Source organism: Haemaphysalis longicornis, unplaced genomic scaffold (assembly GCF_048455015.1).
Source record: "Haemaphysalis longicornis isolate Haplotype H1 unplaced genomic scaffold, Haemaphysalis longicornis Haplotype H1 scaffold_10, whole genome shotgun sequence".
Classification (NCBI taxonomy): domain Eukaryota; kingdom Metazoa; phylum Arthropoda; class Arachnida; order Ixodida; family Ixodidae; genus Haemaphysalis; species Haemaphysalis longicornis.
The window spans coordinates 107897951-107923088 of NW_027526204.1; the positions used below are offsets into that span (position 1 = coordinate 107897951).

A 25138-nucleotide genomic window follows, 5' to 3' on the forward strand; every position below is an offset into this window, starting at 1 on the left:
AGTAGGTGGTGACTTCAAATACCGAAGTTTTGAAATTGAGCTGAAAACGACTATTAAAAAATCATAACCACTCCTCGAACGTGTCATCGAATGAGTAATATTTTTGTGTTACAGAAACGTATTTGCCAAAACAAGACATGCAATGCTTAAAGGAGACGTCAAGAGAAAATGCACGTTCGATTCATTTGTTCATTAAAAAAGTGAACTGACCAAATTACAATCATGCCAGTTTTAGCGCGAGGTTCCAATAACGAGGTTACGTTATAAATTCAATTAAATTCTCAATTTTCCTTTGGGAGGATTGGGCTGGGGCTAAAAGGTGTGGATCAAGCTTGCCCGATGAAGAAGTGGCGGCTTATTACTCCCTTTCTCGCCATGTCCTTAAAATCTTCTTTGTGCGGTTCAAGGCCTCGACAAGAAACATGACTGTGCCATTGTAGCAATGCAACCACGTCAAAACTAGCGCGCCATTAGCACACTAATAACTGTGTTATTAGCACTCTCTGTATTGCTTCACAGCTGGCGTTGGGTGGCGCGAAATTTGAAAGTGTTAAGTATTTTGTTTTCTGTTTATTTGGTTAAAAAACACCTTTCTTGGCTGGAGTAGGGGAAAAAAATCCAGCCATCTCATTTTATAGCGGCGATTTCTCGTGCAAGCAGCGTTATGTCTGTGGTGAGTTACCAAAGGATAGTTCCTCAGAATTAAGCAGTTTTTTTTTCATGTCTTCACGGCCACCTTGTGTGCAGGTAGGCATGGGGTCGCAATACACGTGAACGAAAAAAAAAGAAAGGCTTTCTACAAGATGTGTTCATGTTCCCACGGTCGAAAATGGACTGAACCGGCATGTCTAGTTTTCGGATGCAGAATTTTGGGGGCTACCGAACTTTTGGCAGTGAATACTATTAATACCGCAATTTAAAACACACGTGGACATTGGCCCAGAACTGAACACTCCTTGACATCGAACGTGGACATGTAGAATCGAATACGAGTCGATTACGAGAAACTATTAGATTCGAATTGGAATATTAGTTCACCCCCAAAAAATGAGCAAGTTAAGGTATGATGTCTTCTGCGGTATAGTTTCTTGAGTAGAAGATTTTCCCTGTAGCCGGCTTTTCTACAACCTTTTGCGTATTATCTAAAGAACGTCCCAAAGAATGTGCGTTTCTTTCAGTTTCGTCTCCTGTGCTGGAGAAATTCTGCATTTATTGACTGATATATATTTCTTCTCCAGATAGAAGAAAACATTATTATCAATTACGATTAGTCCTGATGTTTCTGAGAAACGCTGTCATACGTAATATGAATTTGGTGTTGTTCTTGTAGCCATGAAGTGGTCTTTAAGGCCATGCATTTCAAATAATGTGCTGGAGTATTGTAGTCTTCAATGCCTTTGTTTCGGGTGAATACAGAAGCACAAAAGCTGCGATTACTGCAGTGTTACAGCACGGACGAATGTGAATGGGGCTGAAGTTGGGAGCTCGCGTTCCTATCCCCTATACCTTGTTCTCAGAAAACGACGGTTACTCACTTTCTAATACGCGTATATTAAAAACTTTACCATCCGTTCCTAAAGTAAGTTGACATAGGCGTGAAAACCTCTCTCACATCAACATCGCGTCAGAAGTGCGTCAAATTCTTCGCTAAAAGTTCGTCCAACTGATCTTCAAACCTTCAAAGAGCTCAATCGCATGCGAAGGACGAACCGGTGGGACGATTTATTGCGCACTAAGTAAACGCACCTGGAACACTATAAATCTATACCGATCGGTGGTTTATGAGATAAAGGTGTACTATTGTACACGTTTTCATGACCGGTTAAAAGGTGTCAAGAAAAGGTGTATACTATTGAAGACCTCTTCATGATCGATGCGTGTATTGTCTTATCTAGTGCCGTTAATTCCTTGGGATGTTCAAGTAACCGTTTGGGCACATGAAAGCCCGGTCCCACGCACGCGCGTTGTCTTCAGAGATCTTATCAGAGCTTTTCGGTCGACCAACCGGTCTATGGGGAAATGCATTAGCTTTTTTGGCAGGACGCCATCGGTCCCACGAAGAAAGATTTCGCTTTAAAAGCACCACTGAAACGAATACACAACCACGCTTCATTTCTTTGAGGCTACATTTATAAAACGGATGAAATGATGCTAGCTCTCCCTCTGCCGTATGGTTGGCCATGTGGCTTCGGACAGACGGCCACCAAGCGCGCGTAACGCAAAATTTATTCAAACAAATTACAGCATATGTTGGTGGTTAGGATAAATGCGTAAGTTTGTTGCCCATCACTGCAAGCCGATCCTGTGGATCAGTTTCACCACAGTGCACAATAACATGCCGCCGACAAAGCAAATTCGACGAATGACAGAGGCGTGCGTACCATTTCACTAAAAAATGTCATCTCCGCAGAGTAGAATGTCATGCTCGCATTGCCTGGTGCCACAGCGTGGACCGATTTATAATTGGCAGCGTGAATTAGTCAATTGAGAGCACAGTGGGTAAACTGAACCACGGAGCATCTTAGTGTGTATCACCCATTGCTGCGCGACAATTTCCAGGGCATTTACTAGATGAGGTGGAATAATGATGCAGTGCCACTTGCAGAGAAGGCTACTACTTTTCAAACCTCCATCAGCGGTCCTTTTTTGTATAATGCTACACATGACACCCCCAGATAGGTTTCTGCAAGTATTTATCGCTGCTGTGCTAAGACACAATCATTCATCTGGTCGCTTATTACGATATTAAACCTCCTCCCGCCAACTGACACCTTTTAAGGGTTTTACTTTCGCTTTTTTTGTTCTCCAGCTGCTACTCCTAAGGCCCAATCTCTGTGTGGGGATTCCTCGTTGAAGCTCCCTGGCAGCAGCGAGAAAGGGCAGGATGCAAAGCAGGCGTTGGCCACGGGTGTGCAGCCCGGCACTACAAGCCAGTCTCCAGCCGAAGCCAAAGCCAATGCCGGAGCCTTCTTACACGTCCTCCTGGCGGCGTGCATCGCCTCCCTGGGAGGCATCCTCTTCGGCTACGATTCAGGTTTGTGCTATGGAGAGAGACGTTCCTCGTGCATAGATTTTGGGTCCGGGGATGTGGGGGGGGGGGGAGGGGGGGGTGGAGAGGTGCAAGAAAGAGTCATTGCAATTTCGGCAATCGAGTTTTTTTTTTAAACGGCGATTGTTGTAGCCACAATTTTGTTGTTGTTGTTGAACTAGCAATACAACCACGATTACGTCTGCGTCGATTGTTTCAATTGTTATAGAACGACAGCCATTGTCTCTCATTTACGCCTCTTATTCTTTCACTTCGCCCTGCATTAAAAAGCACTTTCAAGTCCCCCCTCCCTCTTTCCACACATATCTTGGTCTGGTTTGAATGAGGCATGAGTCAGCCGTTATCCGCTCGATAATAACATGGTAGTCAAGAAAATCGGTTGCAAGTGCATAGAGCTCCATCTTCTTCTTTCTCACTATCTCTCCCGAACTACCGGCTAAGTACTGTTTCATTCCTTACCACCTCTGTTTCATATTCCTATCTTTTTCTAAAACCGTCGGCAGCTCTTGAAAAGCGCGTTAATGGCCAGCTCATCGGCGATTCCTCACAAAACCAGTCACGTAGCCGGCGATAACCTACGGTCCTGCCAGTTGTCGACACAAGCATCGCTCTCGTAGAATTAATGCAACCGAGTCTTCGAATCTTCTCACCAGTGATTGATCAGCGCTACGCGTATACCTCGGTGTACGCACAACAGCAGGATGCGCAGGTGCATACTTGAACGATACAAGGATAACGATATTCACGGCACGTTACCTACATCGATACCGGAGTCGTGAACCTGGGGACACTTTAAACCGACTAATGGTGGTCTACACTCCCTTCTAATGGCGCGTTCGATACGACGATGCTAACGTCAGCGACCGTCTCATGGAACGCTTTAATCTCGTTTACTCTTCCGGGTAAATGCCTGGGCACGCATACGCAACGGCGCGCGCCAAATTGTTATGCGCGGAGCAAGCAAACTACGCAGACATCTATCGTGCAAACGCTCTGAGATACTTATATCGGAAGGTCAAACCACTTGAACGATCGCAGTTCTTCCTGTATGTGTTGTTTAGACATGCCGCAACATGCGCGCGCTTTTTCTGTCGAAAGCACTTAGTGCCACTTGCCTGGCAAGGCCATACAAGCCGTATACGCGGCTCAGTCACGCGGCGACGTTTTCTAACCAAAGCACACGCATTAACCTGTCACAGCGCTATTACGTTTCTATAGGGTATCGGCAGCTTTCTGTGCTCTCCGTCCCTTCCGGGTTTATTCTTGCCGGAGGCGCATTGCCTGGAGGCTGACCATAGCAATCTTGGTGTCGTTTCGAATGGAGGCGGAGAAGAAGACGGCGTGGTAGATGCATGCGGTCTCAATTGCAGCACAGTCCTTACAGGAGACTACGGTCAGTCGTTTAACGCTATAGTTTGGTGAACGCCTCCGCTGGAGTATCTACGTTCGCGGCTACCCACGACATGTTTTAGATTAGAGTGCAGTACTAAAATTGGCAATTGGTGTGTTACCATCGATGATGGCCCGGACAACAATTTAGGCGCTGAAAAAGATGAAACTTTACTAAGATTACGTGGGAAACGCGTAACCATGGACTTAGCCACGGACGCAAACGGGGGAATTCGAATCTTGGTGGTATTATAAGGAATGTTAATTTCACCAAATTTGGTGAGTTTAAAGCATTTTCTTTACCTCATTTTAGTTTTCTGCTGTAAGAAAATATTGTTTTGAAAAAGTTCTCAAAATCCTGTACCTGCTTACTTGCTGCACAAGACAAACAAATCTTTATGTTAAACCACCTGTAATATTAGATACATTTGAAGGATACGCAACTATATGTTCCTGCAGTGTTTAATGAATTGCTCCACTGCCTACAATACATTAAAACAAATACATTCTCAGAAAGGCTCTTGGCACGTAAATGAGTTTGCGATTTCTTGTTGTGTTTTAAAAATTCTGTTTCTGTAGTATTTACAATCAAATTACTTCTTTGTGATCGTTTTATCGCTGCCTGCCAAACACTGCCGTTCAAGCCCACCGCGGCTTTGGCAGGACCGTTTTCTTGTACTGTATTATATTTGTGTCGTCAATAAAAGCATTTTGCGCCTTCAACCACGTGAAGAACGTAAAGCGTTGATGGCAGGGGGAAGCAGGTTAGTCCGGCGAATTTTCCTGAGGCTGTGTCAGAAACAGATTCGTTCCTTCAACGTCAATCCTCTCCACCTTATTCGAGTTGTTAACAGCGGAGCTGTCGCAGGTCGGGCCTTTTCGTCCGTCTGCTGAAGGTCCTGTGTCACGCAGGGGTAGGAACAGGTTTCCAGACCCACCGATAGCGGGCGCAGTGGTCTCGCAGGGGCGGCTGACGATGAAATACGGAAAGAACAGGGGAGAATCCAAAACAGCCAAGGTAACCAAAAAAGAGGCAAGGCATATAGAAACGGATAAATGGAGAGAAAAAATGGACGCTAAAACGTCGTTAGAGATGTACAGGGCGGAGAAATTGGACATCAGAAAGGAAAATTTCTACGATAATTACCGGGGCAGTGCTTTGATTTTTGAGGCTAGAGCAGGTTGCTTGCGAACTAAGAGTTTTGTGGGGAAGTATTCACAAAATGACGGAGTATGCGTGGTCTGCGGAAAAGTAACAGTAACTATGCGGCTCATAGTGTTAGAATGCGAGGGTATCCATCCAAATCTACATGAGGGAAATATTCGGCTTCCAGAAGCCCTAGGATTTAAAAGTAACACAGAAGAAGTTAACTTCAAGGCTGTCGAGCTGGCGACGAAAACAGGATTAGAATGCTGGTGGACGAAAAGCAAAGAGGCGAAAATTGCCTAGGACAGTTACCACCTGTAACAGGAAAAAAAAGTATTTTGTGCCTAATAAGTTTTTTGTACCTGCCCTAAGCAGCGCTAGTATTAAGCCAAGAGTATAAAGCATAGATATATATTAGTCCTTTTTGGTAAGATGACACGTCATCACCCTGCTACAAATGGGAAACCAATAGCAATCATCAAGGATCATCATCATCATGGGCTGGTTCCTCTCCCTCGCGCTGGGGGAGGGAGAGGGCAGAGTCCTCCAGCTTACGTTTACCTGCCGATTTCTTCGCGCAAACCGTACAATTTGCGCGGAGACAGCGCTGCCGTTCTTGGGAAACGCCCGTTGACGTTCGAGCCGACACAAGGAAACCACAACTCCGCTGTTTCAGCGGATTTCACACTGGGTGGAACTGGGCGTATTTTTTTTATATTTGTACATATCGAAATTTCTTTCGCAGGGATCATATCGGGGGCCCTCCTACAAGTCAGGGAGATCTTCGATCTTCCCTGCGTCGTTCAACAGCTGGTGGTCGGAAGTCTCTTCCTCAGCGCATTCGTGTCATCCTTTTTCGGAGGTTAGTACCGCACTGCGCATCGTCTTAACCTTTATTTCGGGCTGTGAAAGAAACTCTCCGAAACCTTGCGGAGCTGTATGTCAAACATGGTGGTTTGTGACGGCGACTGTTTATCTGATAGGATACGGTCTGTATGGGATAATGACGACGAAGATTATCATTTAGCTCTTCTCAGAACCCCACGAAACGTATGCGCACACAGTCGTTAAAAACACTTACGAAAGGATTCCCCAATACCGTGTCATGTACTTAGATAAATCATTCCTGAAAGACAGATATAACTAACACTGGAAAAATTAATTCTTCAGTGATCACTTTGCCGTACGTGCTGCAGAAAAAAATAAAATTCTAGAATATGTAATCATTGAAAGTAACTGCTTTCATAACAAACATAAGAGTAAGGTTGTGCAGATATCCAAGGAGAGTCATTGGAATGTCGCCTATGAAACGTACTTCGATTTTTAGCAGTAAACACGACATTCGGATAGCACAAGACACTCTCCCTCGCCGACTGGACGAGAGGCTGAATGCAAACCGAAGGAAAGTTAAGCCAAGAAGGTTTCAGTGTCGCAACTGGCATTAGGCTATCATGGTTTCTAACTCCGCACCTTGAGATATCGGAGTTGTGTGCTCCAGCTTAGATCTCGCTTGTGCTACTTGTCTTTGACGTCGACAAGTGTTTTGCTATACGGCCATTGGTGTTGGTGTTCTCTTTAGTTACTTCCTGAACTGCGTGCAGGCATCCTGGTCGACTACATCGGCCGCAAGAGGGCCCTGCTTCTGGCTAGCGTCTTCTTCCTGAGCGGCGCTGCGGTGCAGAGCATGAGCGTGGATCTCACAATGCTCGTCTGTGGAAGGTTCGTCACGGGCGTCGCAGTCTCGCTGTCTACGACCGCCGTGTGCACCTACATCGCCGAGATATCTCCAGCCGTAAGTACCCTAACTCACCTAGTTCTGGAGGAAAAACGCTATTTAGGGGCGGAGCACCTTAGGGGCTTGAGCTGTCGGTGTCTCCTGTCGTCGCGGTAAATCAAGTTGTTGAACAATGGTAGAAAAAAACAACAACTGCGTAATGAATAAAACTGGTTCAAAATAAACTAATATAGGGACCGGGCAGTTGGACGGGTGGCGCCACCACTCGGCGCTCCCCTCGTTAGTGGAATGAGCCGGTGCATTGGACTATGCAGCTTTCCGTTGTATTTGCCGTGTTTGCTTCAGTGCGTTGAATGTTTTGGTGGTGTTGTGAGCGGGTACGTGCGGTGAGACGAAGTCTAGACAGATGTGTTGGGTTCTTAGATGCAGTAACGGCTGCGTAAATTTGCCGGACGCTTCTAAAGTTGGGTATGGGCTACAACACTGCCGCTCGATGGAAATGAGACTTTTTCATTGAGCGGCCGTGGCTGTAATAACATGAGCACTTTTTGCAGCGAACTACGCTTAGCTCCATCTGATCTAAGTACGAATAAAAGTACTATTATTAGTATCCATTTCTTCTTAAATGCAACTAACGGCTACGTAAACTTACTGGACGCTTTTAAGGTTGGGAACGGGCTACATTGACATGAGCACTTTTTGCGGCGCTCTGCGCCTGGCTCCGCGCTATCTGAGCAGGTATAAAACTATTATTTGAGTATTAATTTCTACTAATTTAAATTAGCCGCACTGGTTTCAACGACTACGGGTTTTACGCGAGCCCTATGAGGCTGTGATACCTCGATACGTGTGCTTTGAAGAGAAAGGCACTTACGTGCGAGATCGATTAGAGTGTGGCCATGGAAACATCGCGGTAGTTTACTCTTCCTTCTGTTTTTTTACTCTTCCGTCGGTTTTCTTGAGTGACAGCATCGGAGCCTGAGAGCTGAAGCGGAACTCCCACGTTTGTAGGGGTCATTTTACTAAGAGCCAAATTTATTCTTTATTATTATGGTTTGTAGTCTAAGTTATTATGGTTTGTAGCCAAGCTACAAACCATCCACCCTTCCCTTTCCGTTTTAACACCTCCGTGGAATAAAGGCGTCAACCACGATTTCTGTTTCGTGGTAAATCTGAAAAGGCATCCCCGACTTTGTCTTTCCCTTGTTAACAGAGTGACGTGCGCAGGCGAGTGTCGGCGAATTGAATTCCGCGGCATCCGCTCTGCGGGAATTTATCGTTTGGCGCGGGTGTTTCTCGAATCGTCGGTTTACATCGAGAACACTGTAGATCAAAGAAGACTATTCTAGGCTAGTGGCGTTAGGGCGAAACATTCCCCCTATCAAATGAGATAACCCGTGTGGCATAAGAAAGAAAGAAAGGAACATGTTCATCACTTGGGACACAGGTAACACAGCCTGAGCCGTGCGGTAAAAGCGAAAACATAAATGCACAAACGCATTGCACGGTTCGCGGCAATATCTTGCGTCTTTTCATTGGTTAAAAACATTTTTTACGGGTCGAGAGCTTTGTGAGTTACCAAAGGCTAGTTCTCTCTTATTTTACAAGGTTGTTTTTATCTTCGTGGCTCCTTGAACTGCGTTCATATCCCAGTCTCTTGTATACTGGTTGCAAAGGGTGCTAACGTAGGCCCACTCATACCAGAATTGGGCGACACTTTAATGCAGAACAAAAGAAATAAAATTTTCATAAGATTTTCATCTGAATTTGTTCCCTTTTTCCCGACAATCGAAATTACGTCACTTTAAACGCCTCAGGTACGATAAGCTTCGAATGAGCCCGAGAGATTTTTAATGGTTTCTTAGAACCGGCCAACGGTGGTAAATTGCACAACACGTCACTCAATAGTAGTTAAGAAAGTGCGCGAATGTTGCGAAGTGACTCATTGCTGATTCAATAACATGGATTTCTGGCATGATACAAAACGCCGCTTTCTCGATTGTACGCCAACTGGCGTGCTATTTGCAATCGGACACAGGCAATAGTTACTAGTAATGGAATGACATAAAATGGCCGTGGTCAATGACAAAATTTCGCCACTCGTAATTATGTGTGTGCACGGGAACCTTCGAGTAGAAAGATCTGTGCTTGCATAGTAGAAAGCGCACCTTTGCTCAAGTGTTTCCTCTCTGCTTATGGAAACTGCGTAATTGCACCTATACGGTAGAAACGGACATCTCTGCCGTCGTCAGGCAGGTAGTGCGATTGATCAGCTGACTGGAGAGGTTAGCAAGTCTTGCAACCGACGTAGGGCACTAAATTGAGTGTCCGTGCCGCTAACAGAAAAGAAGGTCAGGGGGTCACATGGCTCTTAACCGGTCGGAGGTTGCACATTCGCGCTTTAAAGGCAGCAAAACGTACTGACGAGATGTGCCCCATCTATTAAGGTAGACAAGGTAATTGCTCAGGCAGTTCGAGGACATGCCCTTCACCAGGTACTGCTGTAATCGCACGTGGTTAAAGGGCACGTCGGCTAGCCGTTTCAAGAAGGCTAATCCTGTGCTGTTCAGCAAAGATGTCAGGTGTCCTGACGTATGGAAACTCTTCACGCCATGAAATGCTTTGCGTCAGAGTTTCTTCTCATTTCAACTGCCTTAAAGAAAAAAATGGACTAGTTCGTAGTACCAGGAACAAAAGTATCAAAGCGTGATTGCAGCTGCTAAGTTCAGCTATGGCACACATAGGCTTTGTTCCAGTATGCAATGAGAGATATCTGAGAGCATCAAATCCGAAAGTGTAGCACGTTTTTGGGCTCGAGGAAGTGGATCACAGCTTTGTTATCTGGAACTACATTGAGCAGGCTTTAAGCCCTGACAGTGCATGGTGGAAAAAAAAGAGTAGAAAAACTGAATATGAACGCTGACTCTGTAGTTTATTTGCCTTGATATAAGCTATATACGCCGGCAAATTCCGCTCCCGACAAGACAGACGACATATGCAATCGAAACACTAAAAAGACCATTTTGGTACGCCAGCCGACCACGTGTAAGTTGTCCGGCCGCTTCTCTGAATAAAATATATTACTTTATAGGGTCACATTAATTCTATCCTCCGTACTCGTGACGTTCCCTGAGTGGAGCGTTTTTTGTGCCAGATGACGCGGCGAATTTCTGAATGTGTTTATACGTTGTCCGTTTATCCGTCCGACATTGTAAAACGGGCTGGCTGAGATGGGGTTTTGGAAGCTACCCTGGTAGAAAAGGCCCATTGGTGGCGCCATGAAGGAGCAAGTACTTGGTGCTAGCACGAAGCGACATCGGTAAAATGTCACGTGGACATTGCTTCACGTCCTGCAGTTGTTTCTACTGTGCCTTCGTGGTAATGTTGCAAGGGCCATTCACGCGTTTATGGAGTTGACGTAGGAAAAGGTCGGCTCAGCTGTGTGGCGTAACAGCGACATACGGCCGGCAAAGTGCTCCAGCGTATTGTGTGGGTGCCGTTAGGTTATCGCAGAGGTGTGCAGTGGAAAGCGTTTCACGTGTACTTTACGACGTACCTAGGGAAACAGCCCGCCTCAAGACGCGCTACGGCCCCAGAATATAAGCGCTGCTGGTTGTCAAGGAGGGGAGTATCTTGTATTTGTTGACTTCACCTGTAGGCGAAAGAAAAACTGTTTGAAATGGCGCAGGGAATCCCTCCATGCAGTCGAAGGCTTGTCATGCAACTTTACGCGGATAATACCACACGAACAACTGAATTGACTTCCTCCGACGCATGCGTGTACCTTTGTAAAACTTGGTAATATATGCGTAGGCGAGAATTTTCAAGTTGTCTTGTTCCTGTTGTGATTGTACCAAGTGATCCCTATTGACAGTTCAACGTGGTAAATGGGTATCTCAGTCACATTTGCAGGAACGTTAATTGCGAAAAAATGCACCAGAAAATATATTTTTGCTAGTCTGCGATTTCTGAAATGTTGGGGTATTTTGTGAGAGCGGTCTGCATGCAAAGCTGTCATCACCGATAAAGAAACAGTACTTAAATTGCGCGAGCACTGCTGGCAGGTTGAAGCCACCACAGAGCCAACCATAAAGACACGCATTTTCGAAGTATCGAACGGAAGAAAGCAATTACATTGATGATACAGCCGAAAGCGATCGCAGTAGATCAAGCACAGAACGAAATGTCGGTGGCTCACGAAATTTCTTGTAAAACAGCATGTCTATTACAAACACAAGGACCCATTGATTGGTACGCACTACCTTGGTAGTGAAAGATATACTATTGTGTTTTTTAAGCGAAATACTGTGTGATTCGGGCTGCGCTCTTTTTATCTGCTACAAATGACGTTCAAGGGCTCCAACGTGCAGTAACCGCTAACATGTATGATTATCGCAGGTCCACCGCGGGTTGCTCATGTCCCTCAAGGAAGTGGGCATCACCGTCGGTTTCCTCCTGGCCTACACGGTCAACTACGCCTTCATCTCCTACGCCAATGGCTGGTCCGTATATGCGCTCACTTCTTCTTTCAGGTTCATTGTACGCAGTGCTCTTCGTATATATACACCTGTTTTCCAATAGAAAATGTAAGTCTTTATGCGCAATGAGCCCACGAGAGTCGCTGAGAACGGTACGGCTCAACGAAACCGGCATACTGGTCTTCGTCCTTTTTAGGACGGCTTCGCGGTTACAAATACATGATTTAGTATTCTTACAGGGTTTTAGCTATAATTCTTTTAGTAAAAATGCCGTCCGGGAATGCCGTCCATCTACCACTTATACCACCCATAAAAAAGCTATTAGACGGTCGTCATAAATCTCGTTCCGGCATCATAGGAGTCAAACTGGAATACCTCTCTGAGGAAGCTCAATCTTCGTAATTGAATGAATCAATCCACTATTGTTATACAGCCACTGGAAGTAGGTTTGATCACCGACGTCGCTGTTGGCAAGGCCATTGCTGCAGAGCTGTCATACAATCGTGAGGCTTCTCGTAATCACGCGACGCGGGGCTCATTCGGAGTGGCGGGATGCGAATACTTCACCACTGTCATAGCGCAATCGTCGGCTGACAGGTAAAGAGTGCAAATAGACACAATAAGCCTATTTCAAGGGAAGTACTTCAGAAACATGTGCTACACCTGTTTCCTAAATAATTAACAAAAAAAAATGCACTGACGATTACTATACTCCCCAATTCGAGATTTGTGCACAGCGCGAACTGCAGTCTTTTCTGTCACGGCGCATATCTGCTGAGTCTCAGAAAGTGATCACGTGATGAGAACGCACAGCCGCGAGTTCTGTACTGTGCCGTTATCTCGCAGCGTGGGGCTGCCGCCGGCGAGCATGTTGTTGGAAATCGTGGAACCTCCCACGCAAGTTTCACGTGGTTAGGATGAGCCACTCACAGAGGAGTAGCGTCTAGCGAAAGTGTCAGGGGGAGGCAATGAGAGTGACCCCATAGAAGCGCGTACGTGCCGTCCTCCTCCTTACGCTTTCGCCGAACTTTCCTTCGCCTTTTTATTTCTGTCTTTTAGATGCCCGTGTGTACAAGATTTCGGCGCACATTAGAGATCCCCAGGTGTCAAAATTAATCCGTAGCCCTCCACTACGGCGCGCCTCATCGCAATTGCGTCGGCGCGTTAAACCCTACAACCAATCAATTATTTCTCTCTTTGTTCGCTCGGTTACAACGCCGAGGCCATCGCCGTCGTCACCGCCGCCACCAAACCACAGTAGCGCCCGCCAAAGTGCTCGCGCACTGCTGAGATGAGCTGCGGAACACATACTTCAAGGTAGACTGAACTGGTTCGAACGCACGCAGCCATCTTCGCTGCATGAACGCATAGTTTTTAAACGTTAGCGCGGGGTGTTAAACGGACTCATGAAGCGCACACCTTCTTATAATGCCACTTGTACGATGTGTTTAATGTGCCGTGTGCCTACGCTGTGTCTACGATGTGCCGTGTGCCTACGCGAAAGGCGAGTAACAGTGATGCCGTCTACATGCGTCGACCACTGTCTTCCCCTCCGCGAAGGCAGTTCATGTTCGCCGCGGCGATGTGCCCGGCCTTGCTGATGTTCCTGGGGACACTGTGCCTTCCCCAGAGCCCCCACTTCCTGGTACTCAAGGGACGTCAAGACGAGGTAGGCTGCTGCTTGCACAGGCCCATCCGGGAACATCCGCGGTGCCAAACGGCTCAGATTCCTTACGGATAAAGCGTGGTCGTAAAGTTCCGGCTACGGATAGCAAGCAATGCTCAGCAATGCGGAAACGCTGCAACGCGAAGTATGGACAACAGATGGATGAAAAAAGTGTTAGTGCTGCTACCGAAGTGAGATAAGAACAAATAGGTGACAGGCGAAATCAGAAACTACGATTACAATGGGCGGAAGAGGCGGACGCAAGATGTAGGTTGGGCTAATGTTATTGGGAGCAATGGTTCACCGTTATTTCTGTAATTAGTAGTTGCTGTGCCTGTCATTAACGTTCTTTTCCAGCTTGAGGATAATTAGACTCGGTACCCAAACAAAAGGCAGCGAGACTGGTTTGGTTAAAAAGAATACATTGCAGCCACAGATGGGGTAGGGGAAATCGACTCAGGCTCGCAGGACACCTGCTATCTGCGTCTTCGCGAGAGCAGTTACTTGAGTGTGTGGTACCAACCAGTGCTTGCTCAGCGCGTTTCTTTTTTCGCATTGTATCAGTACAGAAGTGTCTGTCTCTGTCACGGGCCCATAATGGCGGAGGAAAAATGAAAGATCGATTCTTCCCTGCAGGCCCACAAAGTGCTAACGGTTATCCACGGCAAGGAGGCGGCATCCCAAGAGCTAAGCCGCATGCACAAGTCATTGATGGAGGAGAAGGTACGTTCAGTTTGCAACCAAGTTGTGTGACAGAGTTTCGGCTCACATACACACTAGTACACGCACACAAGCTCGTGTGTGTACAGACTCGCACAGAACCAGCCTACACAGAGCCACCGCGCAATATCTTCATGCTTAGTGATGAGTGTTTGTATCTCTCTCTGTGACACATTACTACAGCACGTAAAGGGCTGAGCTGACCTCGCATTTCTTAGCAAGCGAGCGTGAATAACTAGCCCTTCATTTAGGCCTTTCTTTTCTTGCAGACCTATCGCTACCGTGACTTGTTCGCACCTGGTCTCAGAGGAAGGATGATAGTTGGTGTCGGCCTAGTCGTTCTGCAGCAGGTGAGAATGGTTGATACATGGGTAAATAAAATTTTTCACTGCAAAGAGTGGTTCTTGAGTAGAGGGTGTAGAATAATTATGGCAGAATAGTTGTATGCAATGCTTGCCGCTTTTCGGGTGGGCGCCGAAATTGGCAGTGGCGTTTTCATCTTTCACATGTTTTTACTTGTATACACTTGCAGTGCACGGGGCAGACGAACGTGATCTACTATGCGCCAACGTTGCTCAAGCATCTGGGGTTTTGCACCAATGTTGCGGCCACTCTCGCTTCTGTCGGATTAGGAGTCGTGAAGGTAAGCAAGCGGAGATTTTCTACAAAATATATCACAATTAGTGTGTGCACATAAGAATGGTCAATGAGTTTACTACGCCCAAAACTGAGAATTAGCCAAAGGGAAAAACACACGCAAAAATATGCCCGAAGAGCTGAAATGTAGCATTTAATAACGCTCTAACTATACTGCCAGAGGGAAAAATGTTTCATTCGCGTTTTCATCATTAAAAAAACATGCAGTGCAGCAAAGAACAGCCATCAAAATGCAGTCTTTTACACACCGCGTTTCTGGCTGTCGGGGGGCCTGCACTATGCGCATGCACTTTTGCACTGTGACGTTTGAGAGCTGGCTAATATTTTGAACGGATATCCCTCCTGCACGGCGGCTGAGATAATTTGCTGATTCCTTCAGCGATTTTTTCCCACAATCGTGCAACACGGCTTAGTCACAGCCGTTTTCTCACTAATGAACTCATACTGCTAGTGAACAACATACTTCTCATACTGCTTGTACTAAAACACAGTTGATGCCATAAGAAACAAGCAAACACGCACACATGCACTGTCTTCTTCAAAATGTTGTGGGCCACGGCGACCATGGCCAGAGCAGGCACACGGCCGTACAGGGGCGCTGCGCTTGCCACTCTCGGCTGTTTTCGCGGCTAAAGAGAGCGAGGGGAACTTTTGCTCTTGCTTTTGTAGTGTGTCCGGCGCAACAAGCTCTGCGCAAAGTGCTTGCGCTGAAGCGAAGTGCGCCTGCTCTGAGAAATCGGCCCCGCTGCCCTTATCGCGCCAGCCATACCACGAAAAGAAGCGCGAAAGTTGCCCTCACTCTTTTTGGGCGCGTAACCAGCCGACAGGGGCAAGTGCAGCGCCCCTGCTCGGTCACGCGCCTTCTCGGGCCACCGACACCGTGGCCCACAAAATTTTGTCGAAAACTGTACGTGAAATGCGGGAAGACGAACAGAAAAATTCGTACGTATAAACAAGATGCCGTAATGTTCACACTTGCTATCACCAATTCATCACTAAAGCACAAGCACAGTGCCGGCACATATTACAGGACATGTACTTTGTTGCCCCGCGTGCACACCAGTCACCTATCGCCCGCTGTCCTTTCCTTCCGTCGTCCAGTGTCCCGTTCGCTGGCACTATGACTCGATTAGGCACTCACCGATAAATCACTTTCTGAGTATTGAAACTCATGTTTAAACAAGAGTTCCTTGTTTTGTTTTGTTTGTATGTGTGCCCCCATCCTACATTCCCCAATTGGCTGTGTAACGGCGATTATCGTATTCCATGTATATTGGCATATACAGGATTGGGCACGTGTGTATTGAATGTAATTGCATTGTGTTCTCTTTCTAGGGGCATTATTTGTACGGCACGGCGTGCATGTGTGTGTATGAGCCTTTCCCCCCCGTTTCCTCAAGTGTTGATCCTCCACTCACAACCTTTTATTATTAACCATTCCTGCTATAGCCCTTAAAGGACTGCAGTATTTGCCAATACACAAACAAAAAAAATTATTAACCTATATATATACTCGCCCAACTCTCCGCTGTAATCGTCTTTTTATCACCCCAAACCTTTCTTAGGCTACACTTTGGCCGTACATATCGTTGAACCGTATCCAAAACGGCATCACGGATATAGTTCGTGCATTGTGTTTTAACAACGCGCACGGTAAAACAGCGTGGTTTTCAGTGGTCCTTCTTCGTTGTCTCCCCTGTTCCAGGTCGCTGCTTCTCTGTTCGCCCTGCTGCTTCTGGACCGCCTGGGTCGTCGCGTGTGCCTCTGCTCCGGAGTGCTGCTCATGGGAGTCAGCATATTCGCTCTAGGAATGCTGGCCAAGTTTTCCTATGGTGGCTCCGGTCAAGTGATCGCCCTGCGCTGCCGAGACCGCAGTAACGCCTTTAATACATCGATGTACCGCGCCTACGTGACAGCGCACAGCGACACAACGGCAACGACGCTGCCACTGACTTCTGTGTCCCCACGCTCTGAGAGCCGACGGTCTCGGAGAGAGAACACGCCAGATGTTGCTTCATCTTCAGCGAGCATACCTCTACGCATGGTTACCGAGCCATCAAAGACGTTGGAGTCTTTATTAACCATCAAAACATCTGGAAGACCTAACCACGCTGATCGGTCGACGAACTACCACGTGCGTACGGCACCGCCGCCTTCTCAGGCATCGGACACATTTGGACGGCCTGCTACGGGGGGAGTCGCTGATAAACCCGAGTCCTGGGCTGTACCGCAAGGACGTGACGCTGGCCCCGATGACGATTCGCGGGACATCCAGCATCAATTCCGGAGCGATGAAGATCCTGTTCACTTTGAGTTGCTGCCAGCTCCCGCAGGAGACAACGCTGTGCCCACAATGGGTGCTTACTCGTTGAACAATCCGCTTCTGTCCAACGACCTTCTCGGGAAAGTCTACGGAATGCGGGAGAGCTCCAATGGGCGGCCGCTTCCATCGTTGTCCGCAGTGAAGTCGACCGACACGGGATCCACTGAAATTTCGACGCCGCCCTACGCCGCTGTCGATAACGAGCACCACTGGGAAGCCGAAGAGTCTAGTGACAGCCGCACCGTGGTCAGCGCGGCGAATGAGGAGTCTCAGTGCTCGGGCGTGCCCCAAGGGTCCCCCGTCCAGAGGGCCCTCACGCTGTCGGCACTCATGTGCTACGTGTTCGCTTATGGAGTCGGCTTCGGCACAAGTAAGTTCTCTTGTGCCACACCCTCTGCACCATGCTTAGTAAAAGTACCTCACATTCTGAGGTCTAAATAGGTTGGTTGAAATGCTTGCCTTTCTTTGTACTTAGCAATCCCTAATCGTATATGCTGGCTAGACATGAGTAGTTTTTGCACTTTGCGCAAACAGACAAACCATCCGCTTGCTTACCAACTCGCCTTCGTCGGTATGCATGCGTGTGCAAGATTTCGCAGAGCTCTCCTGTCATGACAGTCATTGAAGTTCTGTTTGCAAAGAAAGTATTGCTCACCCTATTCGATTTTTCTCGTTATATTTATAGCCAGGACATGGGCTTGCAGTCTAGAACTCAATGTTCGGCAGCGATGTTTTTGTTGTGATTTGTATGCACGAAATTCTGTTAGTTGATACTCTCAGTAAAAGAGGAAAAAAGTGTACGAAAGCATGCATCAGGGCTATCCTTTATTGCAAAGCAAACGTTAACAGTATAAAATATATTTTTTCGCCATAATCCATTGCTGCAAGTAAGTGCACGAGGAGCGCATGTTTCCCATGTGGGCTTTGGATACCAAGGTTACCAAGGCCAGTACCACTTGCACGTAGTATGCTCCATGTTGCGTAATTTGACGCTATGCAAAGATGGACTTTTTTGATGGGTAGTGTAAAGGCACAAAAACGTTTTTTTTGCGCAGCAACGTGGCTCATCCTGAGTGAGATCTTCCCGGCAGCTGTGAGGGGCCGCGCCATAGCAATTGCCACATCCGCCAACTGGGCCGCCAACGTGTGCGTGTCCGCTTCTTTCCTCACGGTGCTCGGTGAGTTGCAGTCAATCAATCAATCAATCAATCAATCAATCAATCAATCAATCAATCAATCAATCAATCAATCAATCAATCAATCAATCAATCAATCAATCAATCAATGATTAAATTATCTATCTATCTATCTATCTATCTATCTATCTATCTATCTATCTATCTATCTATCTATCTATCTATCTATCTGTCTGTCTGTCTATCTGTCTGTCTGTCTGTCTGTCTGTCTGTCTGTCTGTCTGTCTGTCTGTCTATCTATCTATCTATCTATCTATCTATCTATCTATCTATCTATCTATCTATCTATCTATCTATCTATCTATCTATCTATCTATCTATCTGTCTGTCTGTCTGTCTGTCTGTCTGTCTGTCTGTCTGTCTGTCTGTCTGTCTGTCTGTCCACCAATCAATCAATCAATCAATCAATTCACCAAAGGAGCATGTACATGACGACATGCTAACCATTATTTAAATTTTCAACAGAAACGTAGAGCCTTTTGCTTTATCCTACTGAGTGGTTTTGAAAATTTCTCGGTGCACTACGCAAACGCATCTACATAAACTTCATCGGCGAACAACCCCATCCTCAAATGGTGACCAATCTCTCTGCAGACACTCTGGGTGTCGGCGACACGCTACTGATGTACTCTGGAGTGTGCTTTCTGGCGGTGTGCTTCATATTCCTGTGCGTGCCGGAGACCAAGCACAAGACCCTCGAGGAGATCACCGTTGAGCTGGACCAGGGGTACGTCACACGCTGGGCTTGAGTGAAGTGCTACGGGAGTTTATTCTGGCTGTTTATCTCCTGCACGGAGGGCGGTGGTGCCCAACACTAGAACTGGCACTTTCAGTCCTGATATTTTTTTCCTAGAAAGAAAATGTTTTCGGTGGGTTCTACTAAATTTTACGGCTCCCATAAGCTCAAAAACAAAAATAGAGCTGGTAGTGCAAATATTAACAGATTTATTAATTAACAAATAATTAGGGCGTCTGGCAATTAAAAAGGGTAAGTTAAACAGAAATTTTTTTACGTGTTTTTCTCAATTTTATGACCACATGAGCCTACAAGCCAAAATTGAACTTCGCAGTGCACGTGGTTATGATTTACACAAGCTTGGGAATAAACGTAGGGTCTCTGTTTTCTTTAGCCCCGACGTCGTAATTTTGAATTTATCCGAGCTTTTTCTTTTTTTTGTAGCGTCCAGCCACCGCCTAAAAGAAACAATGGCAACGCCTATAGCAACCGTAATTCTTGACAGAAAATTCCTCAGAAAACTGGCACTTTTGGTTTTGTTCTTTATCCTCTAGAGGGACTTCTATGTGGTGAAAGGATTAACAAAGCTGCAGTACAATGTCACCGAAAACAAAAAAAAAACAATTTTTAAGGTTGTGATTCGGCTCAAACTGATGTGTCTAACGTGGACAGGACAAAAAAGCGCCATATGACCCTCCAAACAACATCAGGGCCATCACATAAAGAATCACTTGCTGCATATGATTTGGGCTGTGGTGTTCGTCATATGTGCACCCTGCTTACCTCATGAAATACCCATTTATACTCTTTTCTTAGACCAACAAGCGCTAACGTATTTAAAAACAGAGTTTTAGTGGCACAGCCCACACAACACTGGCGCAGTATAAGTTGATCATTATGGTGGACCAGTTTGACGAATTCGGCCGCTTTTCGTCCCTGATGTCACTGAAGAGCGTTCAAGCACTTTTCATTCGTGAACATTGTAAATGTTGTGGGGACTTTTGGCACGCGTAAACATCGTCGCAGTTTACTAGTTACGTAGTAACACAATTGTGAATCAGGTTATTTTTTGATGAGGAGGTTATTGCGAATGAGGCGCAGCAGGTGACGTCAGACACGGACTGCATTGTCGAGGCAAGTACATAAACAAATACACAAATTAGGAACACACACTAATCAAATCGATAGAATAAACATCCCGTGAGAACGTCCCACTCAAAATAGTTCTCGCTCACGTGTGAAGTCGACTTCGAAGCTCTGGAGCGGTGCCTTTGTCCTTAGCGCTGTCCCTTCAAATCATGAAGCGGCGCTGTTGCCTGTTCACTCGTTGGTCCCCGAGGAGCTCTACTTTGCAAATGAACGAGACTTTGCCAGTCTCGAAGATCATAAAGGAGGTGTGGCTGGCAGTGGAGGTACCCTGGGCGTTGGTGCCCAGCCGGTAACTTTCGAACACCTCGTTCCTTCTGACACCCGAGCGGCTTGCCGACGCTGCTTCCCTGCTCACAGAAAAGGGCTTAGTTGCGGTCGCTGTACAGGTGTCGTGAGCCTTGGATGCCAGGACGAGGATGTGGCTCGGCTCTGAGTCTCCAGGGCCTTCGCGTCCAGCAGAGAACTGGCGTTCCTCCTGCCTCCAACTTGCCACCTCGCTTCCGCTTCCCCCCTCTTCCTCCTTCTTCTTCCCCACGCCCTCTTTTTTCTTTCCGACCTCAGCACGAGCGCTTCCTCACAACAGTCTTGCTTAGACAGCATCATATAAGACATTCTTGGTAAAGGGAACGACGTGAGCATGTAGGAGAGAAAGTTTTTTAGATGCAAAGCATCTTTTGAGCTCGCCTTGTCCCTCCGTTGTCCGGCGTCCATCTCTCCTTCTCGGCCCCCTCTCCACGCCAGCTGTAATAACGCCGCTCTCCTCCTCGCCGCTCGGCTCGTCTCGTGCCGGCTGAGCTCGTCGGCTCAGGAAGACACCGGCAACACTGTCGCTCCAGGAGCCGTTAAATGGGAAGCGTGCTCGTCTCGTGCCGGCCCAGGAAGACACCGGCGACGCTGTCGCTCCAGGAGCCATCTCATGGTCGGGGCTATGTCCCTCCCTTATTGCGCCGTCCACACCCCCACTGCGCATGCGCGTCTCTCCTCCATTCTCCTCTCCTCCAGCTGTATAAAAGCAGGTGCGCGCGCTGCGCGGCGTTCGATCTGCTCCGAGACACCGCCTGCTCCATTGTGGGTTCCACTCCGTGTAGGTTCCACACCGTTCTGCTCCGGTGTGGAACCTACGCGGAACCCCCCTGCTTTGCATCACCACATAGTTCCCTTCGGAGAGATGGTGTAATTTTTTGAAGCAGGTTGAATTCTCGCTTTCTTCATTCCACACGCGTAAATCAGCTACGTGAGCGCAGAGGGGACAGTCATATGTTTAACACTCACGGGGAATATGCAATGACTGTGTAGCATGGTACATGGGAACATCGCAGACACCTGATTTTTCTGATTTGTATAGTATGATCCCGATCAAAGTTGGGCTGATAATTTCTTAGAAGAGGGTTGCTTGACGTAGTGGGAGCATAATGGCTAATTCGGATAGGGAATTCTATAAGACGATATGGTATTCCCTTCCTATTGATGTAATTTAAACTTCAGTTTGTTCATAAAGAGTGTCATTTGTACCACTGAAGGCTCGTGACTCATCCGACATATCGCACATTACGATCACTCATCCTCACGCATAGCAACGCTGTAAAAGATACATTGTTGGGCATGTCGGTACTCTGCTAAACAATAAAAAGCAGCGCGAAACGTTGACGAAGACTAACAACTACACAGGAAGCACTTGTGTGTGTCTTTGTAATTCTTCTTGAACCTGTCGCGCTGTTATCTCTCGTTCAACATTACAGAGCTGGTTGACGGGATTTACGTTTATGCTTCTGTTTTTCTGTTCTTATGCAGGTTGATACGCTGGAACGCAATACTTCCAGCCCGGTGGTCGAGCGCTTCAGATTACACACTGCGGAACGGGTCCAATGCTTGAAGTGGGCGGAGAACTGGTATTTATGTATTTTTGCCAAGACCAAGTTCCCACACACAGAAAGAGAAGCCCTACATCCAAGTCAGGCGTACCCGCTGGTACGGGTTGTGCTACGCGCGAGGACTCTTGATTGCCTCACGGCAAGGGTTGTGATCATACCCCTCTACTGGACATACTTCCAAAGTGTTGCCTTCCACTCCGTCCACCTGAGAAGTCAACTTGGATCCGCTTCCGGCGCGGGCCACCATCATACAACGCGTTTTTTTATTCAGCGCATGGCCCAAGCCCGAAATGGGTCCTCTTCGAAGCCATGGTGATGCGAGATCCACGGGCTCACTCAAGCAGCTTAAAACGAGTGACTTTTGAGCCTCTGTGTGAAAACGAAGGTGTTTACACCATGGGTGTTTTTTTTCTGATTTGGGATGAAACAAAGCCCTACTCCCGGATCAGGGAAGATGTCACTGTCCACGTCTTATCACACCACCAATGGCTGAAGCCTGCTTAGTCAGACGATAAGGACAAAAATAACAAGAATCTTGGGACGCTGACTGTACGACGTGACTTCGTAAGCCATCGACCAGTCCTACCAGTCATCGACCAGTCCTTTTCTGGACGTCGGCCGTTCGACGTACCGACGTCCACAGACTTGTGTGTGACAGTGACACATTGGGCACCTTCCGCGACGGACGATGAACGGTTGTGTAAACTGGGGACGAATGCTGTGCTGTTCTGTACGAATGGACTGGTTAACCAGATGGGCCTTCAACTTTTGTCTACCCTTGAGTTAATTACATATGACAGCGCACACTACTTGATCTGCAATCACCCTGCTCATCACTTACACAAACTATTCTTGCAACGTGCAGCCTATCAAGATGTCGCAGTACCCTGACAAGACCAATGCTAACGTTTAGTGCTTGGCCAAAAAAAAAACATTGAGAACAGGGTATCGTTTATGTGCGCGCATACATACTCATCGCTTGCCAGAGTGTATTTCGCAGAGCTGGCACTGGAAGCCACTAAGAAGCATTCATTAAACGCAGCAGCAGCGATTAATTACTTGTCATCGCTGGCTTTTTGGCGCGTCTGCCACGTCATCTAACCATCTTCAGGGATCATGAGCGCTGGCTGTTCCCGGCCATTGCCAAAGCACCCTTAGCTCTTGGACGAAATCAACAAAGCTCCCACAGAGTAGTGGCAATGGCGGGGGTAAGCGATGCAAAGCCTCCAGTTCTAATTTGCGGCCTTGAGCCGGTCCTCGCAGAAATGGAACTGATAACTGCCCAGAGGAGCGGTAATTTTGTATAAACGCAGGTCACAATTAACCGATAATAATCCGCAGTCGCTGGCAGGCCTGTACCTTGAAAGATCGTTGTGCTTGTACATTACCCAATTGTGTGTTGTAAGAAGAGTCGTTCGAGTGTGTTTCTCTTGCAAGTGTACATTATTTGAAACTACCGCATGCATGTTTCGGAGCCTGGGCGTTTTTCGAGCCCGGGAAACTGTTGCAGCTACAATTGCGTGCGACCTGAAGTGGAGGATAATTTTGTTGAGTGATTCCCTAAATCAGCTGGGCTGATATTTTCATGCCTTGGGAAGCGAATAGAAGCTCGAATAAAAACGTTGTTGTTCCCTAATATGTGTCGGTTTTCGTGTTTTCTTTTTTTATAATTATAAGTGCGACGAGTATGCCCTTACGTGGTTTGCCGCGGTGCTTTTCCTGGTTCCTATAGGGGTCATGCAGGAACGCAAGAGTTAGCAGGTTCGATTCTCCGCTGCGGAAGATTGGTTTCTGATGGAGGCAAACGACGAAAACACATGGCGGGTATAGGAAATTTTGGCGCCCACTGGGGTACACTGCGTTGGGACAATGCCATGGTGCACGCTACGCCTTTTAATACGAAACAACGTTCCTTGCATACTAGCCTACGTTTTGATGACCTGGTTGGGTGGCTTTCCGGTCTCCTATCCCAAGTAGAGGCAAACGCGTTTCCGAGCTACAGACGAACCTCGTTATAGCGAAGTGGTATCGGGATGGCCACTTAGTTCGTTATATCCGATATTCGTTGTAACAGTAGGGGTAAAAATCGGCTCTAAAAAAAGCGAAAATCTGGCTCGCACAAGAATACTTGATACAAAAATGAAGTTTTTTAAAGCTTCGAATCTACCATAGACACGCAACCCTTACTTGTCTTCTTGTTGTATTTCAACCTCAATGAACCGGAACAAGAGTACGTGAAATTACAACTGAACAAAGTTCACTCGACAAAACAGGCCTGCGTCCATATTTATTTCGTGAAGGATGTGATCCTCGTCTGGTGGCTACTCACAGCACTGAGTAGGATTGGGTTTTCCAGAGTGTCCACGAACAAAAGGGCTTTTACACTACTGCGCTTTCGGACGGCGTTTTTTTTTTTTTTTTCATGTAGCTTTTCAGACTCCTGGTCAAAAATGTCTTCGCTATATCCGATATCGCGAGCGGCTTTCACGGTTTCAGTTTCGTTATAAAAAAACAAGTGTCATTGAAATAAAGCGCGTCCAACCAAAGTTATTATTTAGTTCGCTACAACCGGTAATTCGCTATATTCGTGTTTGTTATAACGCCGCTCAACTGTATTATCGGTGGCCCGGCTCCTATCTGTCAACATAATTCGGCCCAAAGGAAACAGTAACACATCTTCAGCAAAACATTAGTCCGTAACCGAGGCTAGAACTCTTTTGTTAATGAAATATAGGCATTACTATGGCTGTAAGCACGCAAAGTAAGCATGCAAAGTAAACACGCTGCTTAGTACAAAACGCGCAATGCATGCTCAAAAGCTGCTACACGACAGACGTAGTAGAATTTAATTCACGCTGATACCTTGATTCTCCGAACGGTATCTGAGTCCGGAGACACAGGTGGACAAAGTAGGCGTAGGTGGCGCTGTCCAGCTCCCAACTCCAGGTAAACATCTATCATCTACAAAACGAGAATGCAGAGAAATTTCCACGGAATTCTCAAAATAGGGAATTTCTGTACC

The 25138-nt window shown here is 46.9% G+C and overlaps 1 protein-coding gene across 3 annotated transcripts in view; it reads left to right on the forward strand.

Moving 5' to 3' along the window:
- The window catches only part of LOC144159072 (solute carrier family 2, facilitated glucose transporter member 10-like), a 47272-nt gene extending 23518 nt beyond the window's left edge, over positions 1 to 23754 (forward strand). For all 3 annotated transcript variants that reach the window (XM_077690333.1, XM_077690331.1, XM_077690332.1), the window contains exons 2-13: positions 2810 to 3034; positions 6331 to 6447; positions 7187 to 7377; positions 11719 to 11822; positions 13359 to 13467; positions 14101 to 14187; positions 14454 to 14534; positions 14717 to 14827; positions 16547 to 17534; positions 18220 to 18342; positions 18955 to 19087; positions 22037 to 23754. In XM_077690333.1, coding sequence (XP_077546459.1) covers positions 2810 to 3034; positions 6331 to 6447; positions 7187 to 7377; positions 11719 to 11822; positions 13359 to 13467; positions 14101 to 14187; positions 14454 to 14534; positions 14717 to 14827; positions 16547 to 17534; positions 18220 to 18342; positions 18955 to 19087; positions 22037 to 22118 — 2351 coding nt within the window. In that variant the 3' untranslated portion in view covers positions 22119 to 23754. The remainder of the gene's footprint in view (positions 1 to 2809; positions 3035 to 6330; positions 6448 to 7186; positions 7378 to 11718; positions 11823 to 13358; positions 13468 to 14100; positions 14188 to 14453; positions 14535 to 14716; positions 14828 to 16546; positions 17535 to 18219; positions 18343 to 18954; positions 19088 to 22036) is intronic.
- Positions 23755 to 25138: the final 1384 nt, after the last annotated feature.